The sequence below is a fragment of the Hypomesus transpacificus genome, chromosome 3 (assembly GCF_021917145.1).
Source record: "Hypomesus transpacificus isolate Combined female chromosome 3, fHypTra1, whole genome shotgun sequence".
Lineage (NCBI taxonomy): Eukaryota > Metazoa > Chordata > Actinopteri > Osmeriformes > Osmeridae > Hypomesus > Hypomesus transpacificus.
The window spans coordinates 850,486-870,455 of NC_061062.1; the positions used below are offsets into that span (position 1 = coordinate 850,486).

A 19,970-nucleotide genomic window follows, 5' to 3' on the forward strand; every position below is an offset into this window, starting at 1 on the left:
TTCCCCCGAGACCGAGCAAAACATAGAGAAGTGGAGAAAAGTTGACACCTTACAACACAGGAAACCAGACGAGCCCCAGCCACACCTCCTCCTGCTGCAGGTTCAGCTGGGCAGCCCCAGCCACACCTCCTCCTGCTGCAGGTTCAGCTGGGCAGCCCCAGCCACACCTCCTCCTGCTGCAGGTTCAGCTGGGCAGCCCCAGCCACACCTCCTCCTGCTGCAGGTTCAGCTGGGCAGCCCCAGCCACACCTCCTCCTGCTGCAGGTTCAGCTGGGCAGCCCCAGCCACACCTCCTCCTGCTGCAGGTTCAGCTGGGCAGCCCCAGCCACACCTCCTCCTGCTGCAGGTTCAGCTGGGCAGCCCCAGCCACACCTCCTCCTGCTGCAGGTTCAGCTGGGCACTTACTGTTGTCTGAAGCACTTTCACCAGATCTTCCAGAGCGAAGCCACAGAAAGTCTATAACTCATGTGTCTAATTCACTGGAAGAGCACCATTGAAGACATGCCTTTGAAAGAGGTCATAAAATCATTCACATTTAAATCAATGTTTCTGTAGCCAGCTGGAAGCAGAACAGAACAATGCCAGTTAAAACAGTCAATGGAGAGCTGTATACATTCCTCAACAGTGGATGGCCTCAAACAGTTTATAAAGTGAAGATTTCTAGAAACATTCACGGAGAGGGAGGATTATCCCTGAATGATGCCAGCACTTCAAAACATGACCAAGCAGTCTCCACCACACCTGAAGAAGCCTCAAATCCAGCAAAAAAAAGAGTGAAATCGTTTGGTGGTGGAAAGCTCTGTTCCTAAGCCCACTCAGAGACGAGCAGGCAGGCCCACTGGTGTGGAATAAGCTGGGTGAATGTGGAGGCCTCCGCTCCTCCATCCACCCCTTTAAAGGCTCTATGTTCTGCAGACACAGCTACATTCCAGCGCCCTGTACTAAGCAGGTTTCTGCTCTGTGGAGCTGCAGGGTAGATGAGACCGTGAGTGTCAGGTTTACTGGTGCCTGGTCCGACCAGCACAGAAATAAACAAGAGAGGATGGTAGTCTGGGGGGGGGGGGGGGGGGGGGGTGGAGATATCCATGACCAGCTGCAGTGGGATTCTAGCAGGTCTTGACTGACTAGCGACAGTATTTTTTTGCTCGAAATCCCACTCGTGGGTACGTCGTTAATAACGACATCAATCCATCCCATCCTGTCCGGGAGCCAGAGGAGCTGTCCTTGTAGAGGTGAACACAGTAGCACCTCCTGCCACGCCAGGCTCCATGAGAACACCGTCACTGTTTAAAGCTACTCTTCAGGCTTTCCTTACAGATGAACGATCACCTTGTGAACCTTGACCCCTGTAAGTCTCAGTGAGGTCGTCACCAGACGAACGCACCTCACCCCGACATGGCCCGAGGGAGTCCTTTCAGCGAGCGCATTCCTGCTGTCTGTTCACCTCGACCAATCACCACCCCAGACACAGGCTTCCCAGCTGCCCCGGGACCTCAACATCATCCAATAGCAACAAAACGCTTCACATTGCCTCCACCGTGCAGCAGTCCTCGTGAAGCAAACACATTCAAGTCTCACTATGAATGAATCATGTCCATGTTCCATATGGTCCAAATAAGCCAGAAAACCAGGTTTTGATACGGGGTAGGCTGTGTCAGAATCCAGCACCCTGTAGCTCATCCCTGAACAGCATTGGAGGAAATGAGACACAAATCTTCCAGGAGGGCAGTGCATGCCTCTGTCTCCCCCAGCCAGCGGCCCTCTTCTGGGGCTGCAGCAGCAGGGAGGACGGCCAGGGAGGAAGAAGGGAACCATTCACACACTGGCATCCAGAGAGGAAGCGCACAGCCAAATGTGTTCAGTGGAGAAGAGGGGCAGGGGGAGGGGGAGAGGGGCGGAGGGGGGGGGGGGGGGGGGGGGGAGGGGGGTACAATACAGACATACAGGCACAAAGAGGCCCTCTGTCATGGCGGTGCTGAGTGTCTGTCTAGGGATTATGAGCAGTGAAATAATGTGTGTTCTGAGCAAGCGCCCCCCCACCATGCAGGTCAACCAGACAGGAAGTCCAGCCTCATGTTAGGATCCAGACAGGAAGTCCAGCCTCATGTTAGGATCCACACATTCAGATGTTTCAGCTGCACGAGGACGGGGGATTCTCCTGTTCCAGCCAGTCACAAAGAGCCTATGCTGCCAGCCTGGACTGTGGGGAAACCTTCTGCTTCAGCCTGGATTCTCTCTGCAGGTTCCACTGCTTGTCCACATAGGCTACTGTACCTAAACACATTAGACTCCACTAGCATATCACTGCACAACTGTTCTGCACTCCTGTTAGCAAAAACACAGAGACAGAAGAGGATTTGTTGAAGACCTGACTTGTGATGACGTACCTTCTCCCATGGGGGCCAGAGAGATGGTGGAGGAGGAGCCCTCTGGCATGGCCTGTGGATCTGCAGAGACAACACAGACAACAGGGTGAGAGCCCCACCACTGTGAACCATAGCTGCCAGGTTAGTGTCCCTGTTTACAGCACATCATTCATCTGCTGCTGCAAGTCACTCTTTCCTAATGCGTGTTTATGCACTCTGGACTTGGCCGGACAGACCTACACATTCCAACATTCCACCAAGCTCCTTCTCTGGAGTCGGGCGATCCAGCCCGGACTTTATCAGCATGGAAAAAGTGAAACATTCTTCCCATTAAGGGGGATGCAGAGTTACTGTATGTTCAGTGGTAGCTCGTGCCAGCCACAGCCAACGTACAGACACAGCAGGCCTGGCCATGTCAGAAGGGCCCAGAACTCTCCAGGGATTCGTATGGGCATTGTTCCCACTGCAATCTCTGGCCATGGCCCCAAGCTAACAGGCTAGCTGAGGCCAGGCCAGGAACACTGCCATGGGAGGCTCGTCAATTAAGATGCACAAGAACGCTGGAGGCCAAACCCAGTGGCTGCCCGGCACATTAGGATCACTGGTTCAGCAGGGAAGGGCGCCTGCAACTGGGGAACCCTCAAGGGCTTGTGGGTTAAAAATAGGACTTCAGGAGCGCCCCAGTAGCTTGCTGGATAAGGGCACGTAGCAAGTAAGCTGAGGCCTTACCGCAGCGGCCTGGGTTCAAATCCTTTGCTGCATGTTGTCCCCTTTCTCTCTCCCTGCCTTTCCTATCACACTTCACTTAAACACAGATTACAGAAACTATGCTCTGGAGGCCTCTGTGTTGCTTTACATGCACAGGTCATTGCAAGTTGAATAACAGAACGTTATCATGTGAGAGAACAGGTGCACTAGAGGACTTTAAGGCCAGTCAATGAACAAAATACTCCTTGAAATTTTAAACACTCTTGAACACCCGGCAATTGCTTTTTGAGAGGAAAGAGGCCCGTGTAAGCTTGACCAGGAGGGTTCATAATGAAGTACAGACTATGAACACATCCGTCTGAGAACTAACCCCCCCTCCCTCCCTCCCTCACCCCCCACCCAACCCCATACTTCAGCTAAGTCTGAAACTAGGAGCTCAGAGAGTTAACTCAGCTGAAGCACCAAGGCTGTGCTAATCTCTCTGAACCCTTGTCAATGAAAGGCTAGAAGAAGGAAACAAGTTCATGAAAACACAGGACTACTTAAGGGGTTGGGTCCATCATTTAAAATTCAACGGAAGTTGGAAAACTATCAACTATCAGATTTCAAAAGGACGCTGTTGGGAACTGACGTTTAGCTCACATCTGACATTCCTTAGCAGCAGTTAGCTGATATTCCAAACTCAATATCAATCAAGTTTGCGGAACGAGAACAATTCTGAATCACTGTTTTGGCAAGGCAGGGAACATGGCGTCTTACAAATCCTTGAGTAAACAGTTGGAGCTCTCTGCTGATATGGAGGCCACTCTGCAAGTCAGCCACCTGTGCTGGAGCCAAACAGATGGGAGCATTTGTTCCCACAGCTGATGAGCATGTTCGCCTCAAACTCAACCTCTCATCTGGGAATCTGGAGCTTGTTGACTAATGGGATACAGATGCTACAACAGCCAATTAAATAGCATTTCACTGTAGAAACTGGAATGGATAACTCAATCTATCTCCCCATCAGATGATAAAACTGTTCAATCTCTCAGTTTGCCTGATGAAGGCCACTCTGGTTTGAATGCCAGCTGAAACCTTAGTTTGAAGAACAAAGATTAGGATAGTTGTTTCACCACCCGGTCAATGACTTGAACTTGAAAAGAGAGGAACATTCAATCACCACAACAAATGTCTCAAAATGCTCCACCCTGAAAACATGCCCATATGAGGGCAAACAAATACACCTCTACCTTCCTGTATTTTGGATCTTAAATGTCCCTCAGCACTCTTTTTGGGCCTTTTTGGGGGGATTTAATTTTTTATTTTCAAGGATTTGTAATGGTGACCACATACCTAACTGACATTTAAAGAAAACAAAATAAGAAACACAAACATGAACCCAGACAGCTGCCAGACACACTTTAGCTACAGCTCGCTCTCTGACTCAGCATCCTCAAAGGAGACGATCCTGGAGAGGTGGTGGCTCTCTGGGCGTTATTCACCCTCGCCAGCTCCCTGTGTTACAGGAGAACTGAAACCCTGAGCTGGTCTGGAGAGGAAGTAAGACAGTGGAAAGAGAGACAAGGTCAGACCGTCTCTCCAGGAAGGGTCGCAGAGGGCACAGATGGGGGGGGGAACGGGGGGGGGGGGGGGGGGGGGGGGGGGGGGGGGAAGTGACATTGTCCCATTCCGAATACAGGAATTTCCTATTGTGTACCTGGAATTAAATCCATCACACTGTCTTTTGTTTTTATTCACAAGGACCTATTTTATTTTGGCATCTCACTCGGTAAATACCAGTGGAGAGTTTCTTGTCATTAATTCCAGCACGGTTTGGTGTACTGACGTCCTTTTAATCATTCCTAACTAATCCTGTTTTTATAAGAAACACATGTAGGAAGTGACCCAGCATGACTTTCTCCCTCCTCCTCGTCCCGCCACAATCGCTCACTCAGAATCCGGAACCTTCCGCATATTACATGCAACACTTACCTTCCCAAATCAAACCATTCACAGATGCGACAGGGACCAAGCGTGAGTGAGAAGCTAAATTTAGTCCTTATAATTGTTGTCCAAACCCTCTCTCTCACAGCCAGACAACGACCACATCACATTCCACGTCCCTCCCTCGGTCTGAGCCCAAGACCAGGAGGATTCTGGGAGAGGGACACATGCCTCTGCAGAGACACCTCTCCCCAGGACATGGGCAGGGGCTTTAGATTCACTAAGTGATCAATTTAAAACCCATACTGGCTTGCCAGTCTGAAAGCCCAGACCAACGAAGAGTGACTGTTTTCTTATTTCAGCTTCGTGGTTGTGTTTATATATCCTGACCTCTCACTTACCCTCTTACCCATGTCTACCCCCACACAGAGAGAGAAAAAACACTTCTGACAAATAGCCATTCTCTCTGCCCTCGTTCCCACATTACTCCTGCTGCCCCCCCCTCACACAGGCCGCAAGACACTAACAGCTTCTCATTCACTGGAGACAGGACAATAAACCAGACACCCACACATCTCACTCCAGGCCTCAGCTAACCAGCAGCTCCATCAAGTCTCACTCCCCACAGACCTTCACCATGTGACCGTCTTGTTTAGAACGACTGTCCTGAGCTCTGTCCGGAGCAGGCTGTCAGGTAGATCAGTAAGAGATCCAGTCCTCTGGACACCCACTGGAACCCGGAGATAAACAGTGCTGTACAAACAGGCTGCACAGACACCCAGAGACAGAATAGCCTAATGGCTGAATAATCATGACCCTCAGAGGCAAGGAAACGATGGCTATTGTCACTTTAGCAGGAATGACCATCAACTGCATGGAAGGAGAGGGCATTTTAGACTGCATATATCTCGCAAGTGAAAAGTCTTCACAATTGGAAACAAACAAAAGTAAGACTTGGGTCTATAAAAGTGATTAAGTTTTATTATCGACATAAAGTGGAGTCTGTTCTCTATTATCTTCTATGGCGTTTCTGAGGGGAAAGATGAAGTATGCAGATCAGTGAAACGCAAGTCCTGACAGTAAACAAAACGGAACATTTGAAAGTCAGCAATGCAGGCTTTCCACAGAAGCGTGACCTTTAACATCAGGTTTATGAGATGTTTGAGCCTTGTAGCACACACTCACAACACTCATACTAGCCTCCGCAGGCTCTCAAGAGCACGACAGAAAACAAAGCACACCTTCTCCTCTTTCAACGTTCGGTAGTCCTGTTTTCTTTTAAGACTGACATCTAACTCTGTCTGGGTTTGGTCACTCCATCTTGCAGAGGTTGTTGTAACTTTAAGGTCACACAAGTTAAGAACAGATAACTCGAAGGGAGCAGCTGTCTTGAAACAGACAGTTCTCTACAGACATTGCACTAGAGACACAATTCCAAACGTGACACATTTCCACATTTGTAACACAACATATCACCAAGATGTGATTACCATTCTCTCCATGAAGACAAGTATTGATCTAATCCTGAGAGCATTCGATAAGCTTTCATGCCACATCAAACTGAGCTAAGCTTGACTCCAAAACACAGGTTGTTTGTGTTTAGAGGCAGACTTGTAGGACACTCTTCAGGGATTTACTCTCCACAGATATGAGAACTTCAGTCACTTTGTGGGTGAGATAAAGGACACAAGTTCAGAGGTGTGAAAGTCACTGTGTGCAGCTTAACCCGTGTTAGCGCCACAACCAGACAGCAAAATACTGTCTTTCCTCTCGGTGCGTTGCAGCATACGGTGGCAAAGAGAAAAGAAACGTTACAGTGTGCCAATACCCAGAACAAGGAAGTATTTATCTTAATAGGAGAACTCAAACACGAGCCCTGAGGGTGTTCTAGAGTAGGTTAGAGTGGCATGTCTGTGTCTATAGAGGAAACATTTGTGCATACGGGGGCCAGTGAGGGTTTGTCTGAGATGTCAGACAAGGATGTTTCACAAAGAGACAGACCTTTCATTAGCAACTGATTGATTTTGTTCCATTCTCTGTCAATGGCTGGTGGGGAAATTCTTTAAAACGATGAACAGCCTGCCGTTAGGATCCCTTCTCTTTGTCCCACTCTATCTCCCATTAGCAGAAGCAATTGGGTTTGCTAGGTCAAGTGAAAGAAATCTGATAAAAGAAGATGAATTACACATAAATAATGGGGGCCAAAGAGAATGATTCAAGATGTCGAGCTGCTAAACTCTGCTGTCCAGGCCACCACAGGAAGAAACCCCGATGATGCAGGTCACACAAGCCGATCAAAGTTCAGTCAACAGTGATACTTTTTTGAACAAACATCACTTATCTGCCCCGAAACTCGGTCCCCGCCATGCCTCAAGCCTTACCCCGATTTAGCAATGGAAATATCACAGCTCTATTTAGAGCTGTTTGTAGCAGAATATGGGTCACTATCTACAAAGATACCCGTACAGTACAGTAGCGATGCATACCTGGGATGTAGACGGGAAGGATCATGAATATTCACAGTTGTGATTGTAATAAAAGTCAACACCTGTCTATGACTTAACACTTGTTAACAGTTCAACGTTAGGCAGCAGGAACATGTTTAACCATAATATGAATTCGGCATACTAAACACTGGGGAATTTCACACAAACAGCTCTGCGGCTTTGATCGAAGACACTGATGGGAAGTGGAATGACAAAAAAAAAAACACGCATTAAAAGTGTTTAGCTTTCTGAAGAAAACACGTTAACGTTTAGTTATACTAGTTCAAATTGGATATTCCTAAATAGCATTTCTGTATAGGCGGACGTTTGTCTACACCCTTTATAAGTTACGTTTTTTTACATTTTAGTAATTTACCCCCAAATTGTGCCGCAAGACACTTACCCAATCTTGAGTTTGGAGGACTCTCCGTCCGCTCTATTCTTGATGAAAAATGTAGATACTTCTAAATCCCTGTTGCTCCGTTACTTTCCTGTACATTGTCCAACTAGATCTGAAATCCTTGTTCTGTCCTCTGCTGACTTGCGAATCAGCTGCGAAAGTCTACGAACTCTGAACAGTGCTTGCCAAAGCCCGCCTACTTCAGTGCTTGTTTGGGGAACATTAACTACGGAGCAAACGAACCCTGAAATGATTCATGCGCAGTCTGCTCAACCCAAAATAAATCTATCAAATCATCTTGTTACAATAACCACTCGCCAGGTAAAACACAAATACATAGAAAATATGTAGAAAGTTGATCCTTTCTTACATGACATGCTTAATTTGCTTACATTACAGAATAGTCTCTTCTATTGCTAAGAAATAACTGTAGCCTACCTTTTTACTAAATGAATGTGATTGTGTAAGCTTTATGCCCGTTACGACTTTACATTTATCAGCTACACGTGATGGTAGTTGCAGGTGAAGGGCCCTCAGTACCGTGAGTAAAGTAACCAAATGTGTCTATCTGGTGGTGAAGCATGGTACTGCAACTTACTCAGCTTCGCACCTGCAGCCTCCGGTACTGCAGAATCAATCCCCAGGCCTGCTCGAGAGGGTCACACCTCTCCTTTCGGAACGAGGGATCAGGGATGACGTCGGGGCCGTGGGTTAGGGCTTTTTAAATAACTGGGAAAGTATGCGCGACAGATTGGCCGTTTTCAAAAAGGGTAAAGGTTTAATATATGTTCATTTTACATACATTTTATAATACACACAACATAAAATGTATGATGAAACTTACGCCCCTGGATCACCAGGACAACCATGGCCTTTGATGGCCTGCAGTGAGGCAGGTGAAGAAGATGAAGCCAAATGTGATGACATCATGTTAGCTGTATGAATACCCTGCATAATGAAACAAGGACTCCAATTGTGTTTGTTATTTTCTAATTTATTTAAGAATTGAGGATTTCTAACTGAACAGAATCTTTAAATGAAACTTACAGCTATATACAAAAGCAAATAAAAGAAAGGTTGAAAGAATATATATTTCTCCAACCTTACCTACTTTCCCCAACTTTTCTAATGCAAATAACACATTAAACTACTAAATAAAACTCAAACTAAAATACAATATTACTTCCTCTTACTATTAAGACAAAGGGCATTATGTACATTTTCACCAGCAAACATTCAAAGTAAAACAATGATTAACTCAAACTAAACTTAAAAACTTACAGAGCAACTATGGGACGATGTTAGTTCATTATTACAGCACTTAAAAAGAATCATGTTTACATCTGCATGACTACATAATCAACGTGCAAACTCCTTGACCAACAACATGATTTCTACTGCATCCAAACACAAGCACAATATACAGAGTCACAAAGCATAATATTTAACAGAAACCGTTGACACTTTACTCGAAGAAAACTATGCGTATGAAGATCAAACATACTCAAAGTCTCTCAAATCAAACATACATGAGTGGAAACTGTGTTTGAACCATGATCCTGTTCCTGTGGAGCAGAGCGGAGCCTGCTGCGGGGTCGAGGGTCAGACAGGCTTGGTGGTGGCGTTGTACACCAGCCTCTGGGTGTCCTCCATGGAGGTGAGCTGGGAGGCAGCAGGTCGCTGGTGCTGGGGCTGCTTCTTACTCCTCCCCTTCAGGAAGCAGTAGCACAGAACCCCCAGCAGGATGAATATGGCCACGCCCAGCAGCACTGCAATCACCACCACTGTAAGACGAGGACGGGAAAAACCCACTACATCAGTCAGGACCTGCAGAGCAGCAGAACAGAATCAGAAAGATCAGAGCAGCAGCAACTCAAGAGGAACTACTGACCTGACGTGTTCTTATCATTCTGGTATTCGAAGATCTCTTTCCTGGAGTACACGTCCTGTTCTGTAGACATATGGGAGATGTGTTATTGGGTTGTTTTCTCAAAGATAGTTCGAGATAAAATAATAATTTGTGTTTTTTCGACACAATTTCTGCAAGTTCCTGGTACACTGTGTTTATCTTTAAGCTGCTGAAGGATCAAAGAGGTGTCCATTACTAGACAAGAAAAAGACTTGCCACCCAAAACTCCCTATGCAAAAATATATATTTTTCACATTATAGTACATTTCATTCAATAATAATATTGCTATCATCATTGGCACTGCAACTGCAATGTTTTAATGATTTCTGTTGGCGTCATGTCACACCGTCCCTCCATAACACCCTACAACTACCTCCTGCCCCCCCCCCCCCTCCCCCCCGCCCCATGGCAGGAGCGTCACTACAGGCTGTACCTGTCAGGTGGGCGTGCTCACCTGTCACCGTCCTGCACGTCCTCATGCACGTCTCCTTGTCATCAAACCTGTTTTCGTTGCCTAGGCAACCGCCGTAATTGAAGCGGTAGCATTTCTGGTGGAGAGGGTTGTAGTACCATCGGGTGAAACTGTCTCTGCAGTTGCCTGTGTCCGGAGTCTCCGTACAGCGAACTGCTCAGGAGGAGGAGGAGGAGGAGGGAGAGGACGAGAGAGAAAGATGTGAAGAACCAACCTTGCCGCAAAAGAAACGTAGCCATTGGCAGAGCTCCAAGCAGCGCAGCGGTATAAAGCCAGAGCCATCCCGGAACCACAGCCCCAAAGCAGCAAGCCAAACCTTCTCACCTTTTTGTTCATCAACAGGAATCTGCAGAAGAATCTTAAACTTGTTATTCACTGAGAAAGAGCAGGAACAGGGCAGTTTAAAACAGTACATTACTACACATCACTGGAGGATCACAGGAAACCTGGAAATTAACATCTGCAGTTGAAGTTGAGTTTTGACACGGTAAATAACGGTGCCGGTGAGCTTGCGTGGCCGGTAACTCACGGTACTCGCAGGAGGCCTCGTCTGAGCCGTCGCTGCACTGCTCCACAGAGTCACACTCCAGCCCCGCGTCCAGACAGCAGCCGTTGGAGCAGTTAAACTGGCCTGACCCACACGGCTTCCCACACATCTCGCCTACAACACACACACACACACACACACCATGAATGTTTCCCATAATAACTGTGGTGGTAAAGTTGGTTGTGTTTCCACTCACTGTCAGTTTTCCACAGAGGCCTTACCTTTAGGTGCTGGTAGAGGCCCACTGCGGCCAGCAAGGTGGTTTTCTACAACATGGTCAAAACACAAAGGTTACACCAACATTCTGAACTATGGGTGGAAAGAGTGTGAGTGAGTGTGTGAGACAGACAGAGGGTGTGTGTGTGTGTGTGTGTGTGTGAGACAGACAGAGGGTGTGTGTGTGAGTGTGTGTGTGTGTGTGTGAGACAGACAGAGGGTGTGTGTGTGCGTGTGAGACAGACAGAGGGTGTGTGTGTGAGTGTGTGTGTGAGTGTGTGTGTGTGTGTGTGTGTGAGACAGACAGAGGGTGTGTGTGTGAGTGTGTGTGTGTGTGTGTGTGAGACAGACAGAGGGTGTGTGTGTGAGTGTGTGTGTGTGTGTGTGTGAGACAGACAGAGGGTGTGTGTGTGAGTGTGTGTGTGTGTGTGTGTGTGTGTGAGACAGACAGAGGGTGTGTGTGTGCGTGTGAGACAGACAGAGGGTGTGTGTGTGAGTGTGTGTGTGTGTGTGTGTGTGAGACAGACAGAGTGTGTGTGTGTGTGTGACAGACAGAGTGTGTGTGTGTGTGTGTGTGTGTGACAGACAGACGGTGTGTGTGTGTGACAGACAGAGTGTGTGTGTGTGTGACAGACAGACGGTGTGTGTGTGTGACAGACAGAGTGTGTGTGTGTGTGACAGACAGAGTGTGTGTGTGTGTGTGACAGACAGACGGTGTGTGTGTGACAGACAGAGTGTGTGTGTGTGTGACAGACAGAGTGTGTGTGTGTGTGTGACAGACAGAGTGTGTGTGTGTGTGTGACAGACAGACGGTGTGTGTGTGTGACAGACAGAGTGTGTGTGTGTGTGTGTGACAGACAGACGGTGTGTGTGTGTGACAGACAGAGTGTGTGTGTGTGTGACAGACAGAGTGTGTGTGTGTGTGTGACAGACAGACAGAGTGTGTGTGTGTGTGTGTGTGTGTGACAGACAGAGTGTGTGTGTGTGTGTGACAGACAGAGTGTGTGTGTGTGAGTGTGTGTGTGTGACAGACAGAGTGTGTGTGTGTGTGACAGACAGAGTGTGTGTGTGTGTGTGTTTAGTACCAGACATTCCTCGGCAGGCGTTCCTGCACTCGTCCTCAGTCATGTAGTTGTTGGCGTTGGGCAAGCACCCCCCGAAGGTGAAGGGTTCACACTTCCTGGAGGCGGCGTTGTAGTGCCACCTGGGGTACGAGCTGCGGCACGGACCCACCTTCATGGGCACCATGCAGTGGTCTGGAGGAGCACACAGCAGGTCACATGATCACACAGCTAGTCACATGATCACACAGCTAGTCACATGATCACACAGCAGGTCACATGATCACACAGCTAGTCACATGATCACACAGCAGGTCACATGATCACACAGCTAGTCACATGATCACCGTGTATACAGTGACCGCTACATGCAGTAACTAAGTAATAATTTATTTATTTAATATAGCACATTTCATACAAGAATTGTAGCTCAAGGTGCTTTACATAAAATCAATAAAAACAATCATTCAAGTGACTACGAGTATACAAGTAATAATTAAAATAGCAAATCTATAACAATAATAATAAAACTAATAAAAGTAGTAAAATCTAAGATGAAATTACTTAAATCCTTCGGTAAAAGGGTAAGTTTTAAGCTGTCTTTTAAAAATGTCTAGCGTGTTTGCTTCCCTAGTATTTATGGGTAATTTGTTCCCTAGTTTTGGGGCTAGTTGACAAAGGCCGAATCACCAATCTTCTTATGACTGCTTCTGGTGACCTCTAATAGGCATGCATTTGATGAGCGCAGTGTTCTAGCTGGTGTGTAGTTTATAATGGAGTTACCGGCAATGTAGCTACTAGGTCCTTGTCCATAAAGAGCTTTGTATGTGAAAAAAAGGACCTTAAAGTCAATTCTGAAGGTAACAGGGAGCCAGTGTAAAGTGGCTAGGACAGGACTAATGTGTTCTCTCCTTTTAGTTTTGGTTAATAATCTAGCTGCAGAATTTTGAATGAGCTGTAGTCTTTCAGTGGGTCTTGGGATGACTAGTGAAAAGTGTGTTACAGTATTCCAGCCGGCTGGATATAAAAGCATGAATTAACTTCTCTGCATCATTTTGGTTCATGAATGGTCGTAGCTTCGCTATATTCCTCAGGTGAAAGAAAGCTGTTTTGGTCACTTTATTACATTTAGTCATTTTCTTTTGTATTAATGTGAGAGTTGAAATTCAAATCTGAGTCCAGGATTACACCGAGACTCGTCACCTCTGGTTTAAGCCAGGGGGTTAAGCCTCCTAGATTCTTAGTAAGCATCTCTCTTTTGGATTTGGGGCCACATAGTAGGACTTCGTTTTTGTTTTCATTTAATTTACGAAAGTTATCATTCATCCATTTGTTCATTGCCAACAGGCAGTTGGTAATGGAATTGATGGCCGTTCCATTGTCGGGTTCAGTGGATATACATAGTTGTGTGTCATCCGTGTAGCTATGGAAATCTATGTTATTTTCTCTGATTATGTCGCCGAGTGGTAACATATAAAGAGAACAAAGTAATGGGACTAGGTAGCTTCTGGAGGAGCACACTACAGGTCACATGATCACACTACAGGTCACATGATCACACTACAGGTCACATGATCACACTACAGGTCACATGATCACACTACAGGTCACATGATCACACTACAGGTCACATGATCACACTACAGGTCACATGATCACAGGGTATACAGTGCCTGCACCATGCAGTGGTCTGGTGGAACACAAAGCAGGGGTAATTATTACTTTTAATGTTCAAACTATTGTGTGCAAAATGCCTTGTTTGGTCATTAAGACTGACTGTCTACAGTTCATAAGCTCACCGGGTCTACGGTGACCGCTACAAAGACAACTAATACAGAGACCGGTCCAAAACAAATGTTGGCCAAAAGCTTCTTGGAAAGTGAGACTAGTTTATCTGGTGCAGGTAACCACTGTGATTGGATCGGTAGTTTTAGACCAGGTTACTCAGAAAACAGATAAGAGACAACACAGAAGTGATATAGGAAGTGCTGATGTGACAGCAAACTGGCACTCAGCACACTTCAAAAGGATGTGAGTCATAGCTCTGAACTGCAGATCTCAGATGGGATGTAGTAAGGGCTTAATGAACATGTAGTAAGGGCTTAATGAACATGTAGTAAGGGCTTAATGAACATGTAGTAAGGGCTTAATGAACATGTAGTAAGGGCTTAATGAACATGTAGTAAGGGCTTAATGAACATGTAGTAAGGGCTTAATGAACATGTAGTAAGGGCTTAATGAACATGTAGTAAGGGCTTAATGAACATGTAGTAAGGGCTTAATGAACATGTAGTAAGGGCTTAATGAACATGTAGTAAGGGCTTAATGAACATGTAGTAAGGGCTTAATGAACATGTAGTAAGGGCTTAATGAACATCACAATAGGTGAACAAGCATCCACAGATCAACCGATACCCAGCAATCTGTAAGACTACACTGGAACTACATCCATGTGACTTGACTACACTGGAACTACATCCATGTGACTTGACTACACTGGAACTACATCCATGTGACTTGACTACACTGGAACTACATCCATGTGACTTGACTACACTGGAACTACATCCATGTGACTTGACTACACTGGAACTACATCCATGTGACTTGACTACACTGGAACTACATCCATGTGACTTGACTACACTGGAACTACATCCATGGGACTTGACTACACTGGAACTACATCCATGTGACTTGACTACACTGGAACTACATCCATGGGACTTGACTACACTGGAACTACATCCATGGGACTTGACTACACTGGAACTACATCCATGGGACTTGACTACACTGGAACTACATCCATGGGACTTGACTACACTGGAACTACATCCATGGGACTTGACTACACTGGAACTACATCCATGGGACTTGACTACACTGGAACTACATCCATGGGACTTGACTACACTGGAACTACATCCATGGGACTTGACTACACTGGAACTACATCCATGGGACTTGACTACACTGGAACTACATCCATGGGACTTGACTACACTGGAACTACATCCATGGGACTTGACTACACTGGAACTACATCCATGGGACTTGACTACACTGGAACTACATCCATGTGACTTGACTACACTGGAACTACATCCATGGGACTTGACTACACTGGAACTACATCCATGTGACTTGACTACACTGGAACTACATCCATGTGACTTGGAATTAAAGGGGGGGGGGGGATCTGCCCTCTTGAATTGTCCATCACAAACCTTTGTCCCTTTTGTCAATTGTGATTCATGTGTTGTGGGCTGACATGAAGGGCAACCACCTGGTGGACTTAGCTAACCCTAACCCTTAGCTAACCCTAACCCTTAGCTAACCCTAACCCTTAGCTAACCCTAACCCTTAGCTAACCCTAACCCTTAGCTTGCTCCTTTCAGAAACATTCCTGACTCTAATCGGAGCAGGGACTTGTTAATAGTTAAGCCAAATGAAAGAATGGTCAAGTCTCTTTTCTGTCTAGGAGGTAGGAAATCATTGAAGCCCCACCAGCTATGAAGACTGAACACAAAGATCATTCAACAGCATCACCAACTGCCCCTTTAAGATCAACAGTCAGCACTCTGAGCTGAAACCCAAGCTGAAACCAGACAGACAGGTTAGGCTGTGGAGGAGAGAGGGAAGGGGGGAGGAGAGAGGGAAGGGGGGAGGAGAGAGGGAAGGGGGAGAGGAGAGAGGGAAGGGGGGGAGGAGAGAGGGAAGGGGGGGAGGAGAGAGGGAAGGGGGAGAGGAGAGAGGGAAGGGGGAGAGGAGAGAGAGAAGGGCAGCCGGGAAAGAAAATCATAGCCACAACCTGACTCTCTTCCTGTTCCAGAAAAAGTCCTCCGGTCAGTTGGACTAACCCTGAAACCACCAGTCACATAACAGCACAGAGCTTCCTGGCTCCGCCCCTCTGACGTCTCCTCCTAGCGTGACGCTCACCTGGTTAACCTTGCTGTGACAGGTTAGCATTCCTCTGTGGCGCTAGCCATGCTGTCTGGCGTTAGCTGCTAACCTGTCTAGCCCTGTTGTGTGGCTATCAAGAACCTGAAAGTGGTGTGGTAACATTCAAAGACATTCGTGTCTTACACCCCAAAACAGGAAGGGTCACTCATTCAGAAATATTTCAAACAGACACACTGTTTCAAACCTCGAGCCTCACATGCCAGTATGACAAGACAGAACAAGATCATTAGGACATGAGGGAGTCTTTATCTGGAAATGTGGATGCTATCCAATCATCCGGTGAGGAATAAAGAAGACTTGTTGCGACAAAGATCCCAGCCTGTTATTATGAAAAGCTATGTGGGAAGACATGCTTGTTAAAGCAATTCATGCAAATGCTGCCAGGGAATTCCATGCCATGTACTCAAATGAAACCGTTTGCAATCAACACTAACTTAAACATGTTAAACCGGTAACAGCTGAATACTTAACATAAAAAAAATTGTAGAGACAATGCGCACATTTTGCCATGCGTCAACATTCACAAACCCTCATTTACACTCACAGTGAATCTAGGGGCACAGCACTGACCTGCATCAAACAGACTCTGCTGGCAGTGCTTAGTCAAAAGGTGAAAGAGTTCGCTTTCAGATGTGTCACAGAAACATAAACAAACCGGAGCACAGACATAACTTGGCTGTGACTCAAGATGAGTCACATAATACACGAGGATGATACTCTTCTTCATCTTACACTCACTACAGAAAGGGCAATCATGCTCACTTTAATAAATATAATATCAAGAGACAATTATTTGTCCAGCTTTATGCTAGCGACCAACCCTAACACCTGGAGTTAGTGCCTAGGACCCATACACCAGAAGGGTCTCACATTAGAACGAGACAGAACGCAAGAGACTTGGCAAACTAAACATCTGTGGTTTCTCATTTCCCTGTTTACAGTGTTCTTGTGGCCTGGCTGGTGCAGACACAGCTAAATCTGAAGCCACTGTCACACAGACTGCCTGGCAGGCAGTAACAGAGCAACTTCTTCCTCATAACATCCCAACTGTCTTACCCAGCATGCAGTGCTGTCGTCTGGTTGGGGAGCGCAGCCCTCTGTGGACTGAGATCTGTCACCAAACTCACCTTCAGACTGCTCTGGGGTCAGCACCAGGACCGTCACCACTGTGGAGTCTGTCTGCCCGCTGGAGTCAGTGACGGTCAGCTTGAACTTGTACATCCCAGGCTTCAGGTTGGACACCGAGATTTCATCATCGAAGCTGGTTTTCTACCAAAGAAGGAAATAGAAAAGAATGAGTTGACCTTTGAGTCAGAACTTTGGAGCGCTTAATGGTTAAGTTTAATGTTTAGAGGGCTTTTTCCATGATGGGTTACACACCAGCAGAGTATGCCTACAGCTGATTGGTCAGTCTAGTCTAGAGCTTAACAGGCCTAAGGTAACCCCCACCTCTATGATGGCAGTCGAGTCCCCGGCCTCCTGGTGCCACTCGAAGGAGGCCAAGGCCTTGTCGTCTTTGCTCTTGACCCCGTTGAGAATCAGCATGTCCTGGGGCTGGACCACGCGGTCCTGTCCGGCGTCCGCCAGCGGGGGAAGGTCGTCCTCATCTGGGGGAGGGACAACACACAGCATCACATGTTAGGGATATGACATGTGATGATGTTAGGGATATGGCAGGGTCAACACCACTGGAGAGACTGCTCTTTGCTTTACAGACTGAGTGAGTCAGAAGGCATCTGAGAAAACTATCAGTCCAAGCTTATGAGAGCAGTCTGATACATTAAGCTAGACAGTGTCAGATTGTACAGACGACATGATAACTACCTGTGGGGACATAAGACTGCTAGTACAATACAATACCATGCATTGAGTACCAGGCATTGCTGAACACTGCACTGCTAAACTACACACAGATAAGACTTTTGTTCATTATTTTCCAAACCATAAACTCCCTAGAGAACTGTTTTCTCACAGGTATTAGGAGCTGAAACTGAAAGCTGTAAAAGGAGGGAATGATCTCTGGCCTGTGTAGACATGTCAAGAAGGCCTTGCTTCACCCTACTTCTCAGGAGAGTGTCTCTGACAACAAAACTGTTCAGAAAATAACTTTGCCTCTTCACACTGCTTATGTTCCAGGTGTATGTTTGGTTGTGGATAATGTATATTCCGTGAACGTGGATCAACATAATTTTTGGTATGAATTAATATCTTACTGGGTGGCACTTTATCTGCAAGGTGACTCTCATGAACGCTGTCTAGGATGTAGCTTGTGTATCCAGTCTTCTTGACGAATCGACAGACGTATTCCTTCTTATATAGGCAATCAAAGAGAAAACACGACTTGATAAGACCCTCCTCCTCGGCTGTTTCCATGAATGCAACATTGCACTTCGGGTCTTTACAACAGGAACGGACGCAATCCTTGTGGCTCTGAACTTTCGGTGAGGCGATAAATGTCGCACCATCGTTGACGGAGTCGTCTGCGTCGAGAATAAAATTCTGACGACCCTTCTTGTATTTTTCTAAACATTGTTCCCCAAAATCCTGGCCCTCCGAACAGCCAACAAAAAATAACTGAAGCAACACAATGGCTGCTGATAATCCAATTGGAAAATAAGTCATTTTAAAAGTCATAGTACAAATCCAAAACTAAAAATCCACAAAGATATTCCACTGGTATCTGAAAAAGTTAAAAAATGAAATGGTATTTCAAAAAGGTTTGGGACAGCATAAAATCTACAAACGTGAGTTTATTTACTTGTTTTAAGAAACAGGTATCAAAACACATGCACACCGATTAATTTAGTTTCACAAGTCGTCATATTGGAATCTTGAGAAACAAAGAAACTAAGCCGTATAAAGTTGTACAACAACAAAACACTTAGGTGGTTACTTACCTCCAGTTCAAGTTTAATACAAACGATTAGGAGTTACCTAAATGTAGGCCTACAAGTCTTCATAGACTCTAAATTTAAGGCTAGGAATCGTTTTCTATTTCCTCTTTAGGTGTGTCTCTCTCGACCAGTGAGTTACCTGTGAGAGATACAGGAAGTGTAATTCTACCCCAGCAGCCTTCGTCGGATGTGATGACTCAATTTACAGGGCAAGTGCCACTCCTATTCCTTAGAATAAGAATCAGAAAGGGTTTTAATCGCCATGAAAGTTTGAACAGACAAGGAATTTACTTTGGCAGGAAGGTGCATACATTCAACATATTGGACTTGATCTTAAATAAGTGGTGTAAGTTTACTGTGTGGAGTAGATTAATTATTAAAGACTAGACTATTAAAAAAAATCAACAAGGGTATGCTGCAATATTGGTCAGATATAGCTTCTCTCAATAATCCCGTATTCATAAATAGCATTAGCAATTATATTTATGTATAAATTAGCTATTGTTTTACGACGTTAATGGTGCAATTTTGAGAACTTTTGTTGTTGTTGACATTTTGAGAATTTTGTGTGCTTGATATAGTTTGGCTGACTAAAATAACTGGTTGGCATGAGACTATTCAAATATTTAGGTTTCTTCGTTCTCAACATAAAACATTATTTTAGATAAATAAAGATGTAAAGTTTGCATAACAAAACATATTAGCATCTTTGTCATGGCTTCTTCTGTAAACGATATATTTGCCAATTCTGTTTTCAACCACAAGGTGGCAGTCTCGCGTTGGTTTACAGGAGCACAGCCAGGGCCGTGCAGGTGTTTTCCATACCGTCAATAATGTAATAATTTACCTCAGAAAAGAGACCCTCATTCTGGCTAGTCCAGGTGTTAGTCATTTCCATTTGCTCATGTCATTCATTCATTTTCATTCTTTTCATGGAACTGTTTGTGACTGTACCGGTCAAGTCATGGCTTTACTAACCATACCACACACGCACACACACACACACACACACACACAC

At 45.8% G+C, this 19,970-nt stretch overlaps 2 protein-coding genes across 4 annotated transcripts in view; both read right to left on the bottom strand.

Moving 5' to 3' along the window:
• LOC124484609 (pleckstrin homology domain-containing family G member 3) overlaps positions 1-8,066 on the bottom strand; it is a 31,854-nt gene extending 23,788 nt beyond the window's left edge. For 2 of the 3 annotated variants that reach the window (XM_047045602.1, XM_047045606.1), the window contains exons 1-2: positions 7,890-8,066; positions 2,388-2,447 (exon numbers count right to left, since the gene is read on the bottom strand). In XM_047045602.1, coding sequence (XP_046901558.1) covers positions 2,388-2,436 — 49 coding nt within the window. In that variant the 5' untranslated portion in view covers positions 2,437-2,447; positions 7,890-8,066. The remainder of the gene's footprint in view (positions 1-2,387; positions 2,448-7,889) is intronic. The other variant, XM_047045610.1, reaches the window with a different exon arrangement.
• Positions 8,067-8,859: 793 nt separating this feature from the next.
• Positions 8,860-19,113, bottom strand: spint1a (serine peptidase inhibitor, Kunitz type 1 a). The gene is made up of 11 exons (XM_047016500.1): positions 18,956-19,113; positions 18,272-18,738; positions 17,508-17,665; positions 17,186-17,327; positions 12,117-12,287; positions 11,037-11,081; positions 10,798-10,929; positions 10,593-10,643; positions 10,251-10,421; positions 9,778-9,837; positions 8,860-9,670 (listed from the first exon to the last, which is right to left on the bottom strand). The coding sequence occupies exons 2-11, from the start codon at positions 18,690-18,692 to the stop codon at positions 9,489-9,491; spliced, it is 1,533 nt and encodes a 510-aa protein (XP_046872456.1). The 5' UTR covers positions 18,693-18,738; positions 18,956-19,113; the 3' UTR covers positions 8,860-9,488.
• Positions 19,114-19,970: the final 857 nt, after the last annotated feature.

Bases quoted from the DNA above. Each gene is read 5' to 3' on its own strand.
- spint1a (XM_047016500.1), bottom strand. From the start codon at position 18,692: ATGACTTTTAAAATGACTTATTTTCCAATTGGATTATCAGCAGCCATT. The intron at 17,666-18,271 runs GTAAGATATTAA...TCCCTCCCCCAG, and splicing joins TGCAGATAAAGTGCCACCCA to ATGAGGACGACCTTCCCCCG. The intron at 12,288-17,185 runs GTGAGTTTGGTG...GTGCTCCTCCAG, and splicing joins GACCCCAGAGCAGTCTGAAG to ACCACTGCATGGTGCCCATG.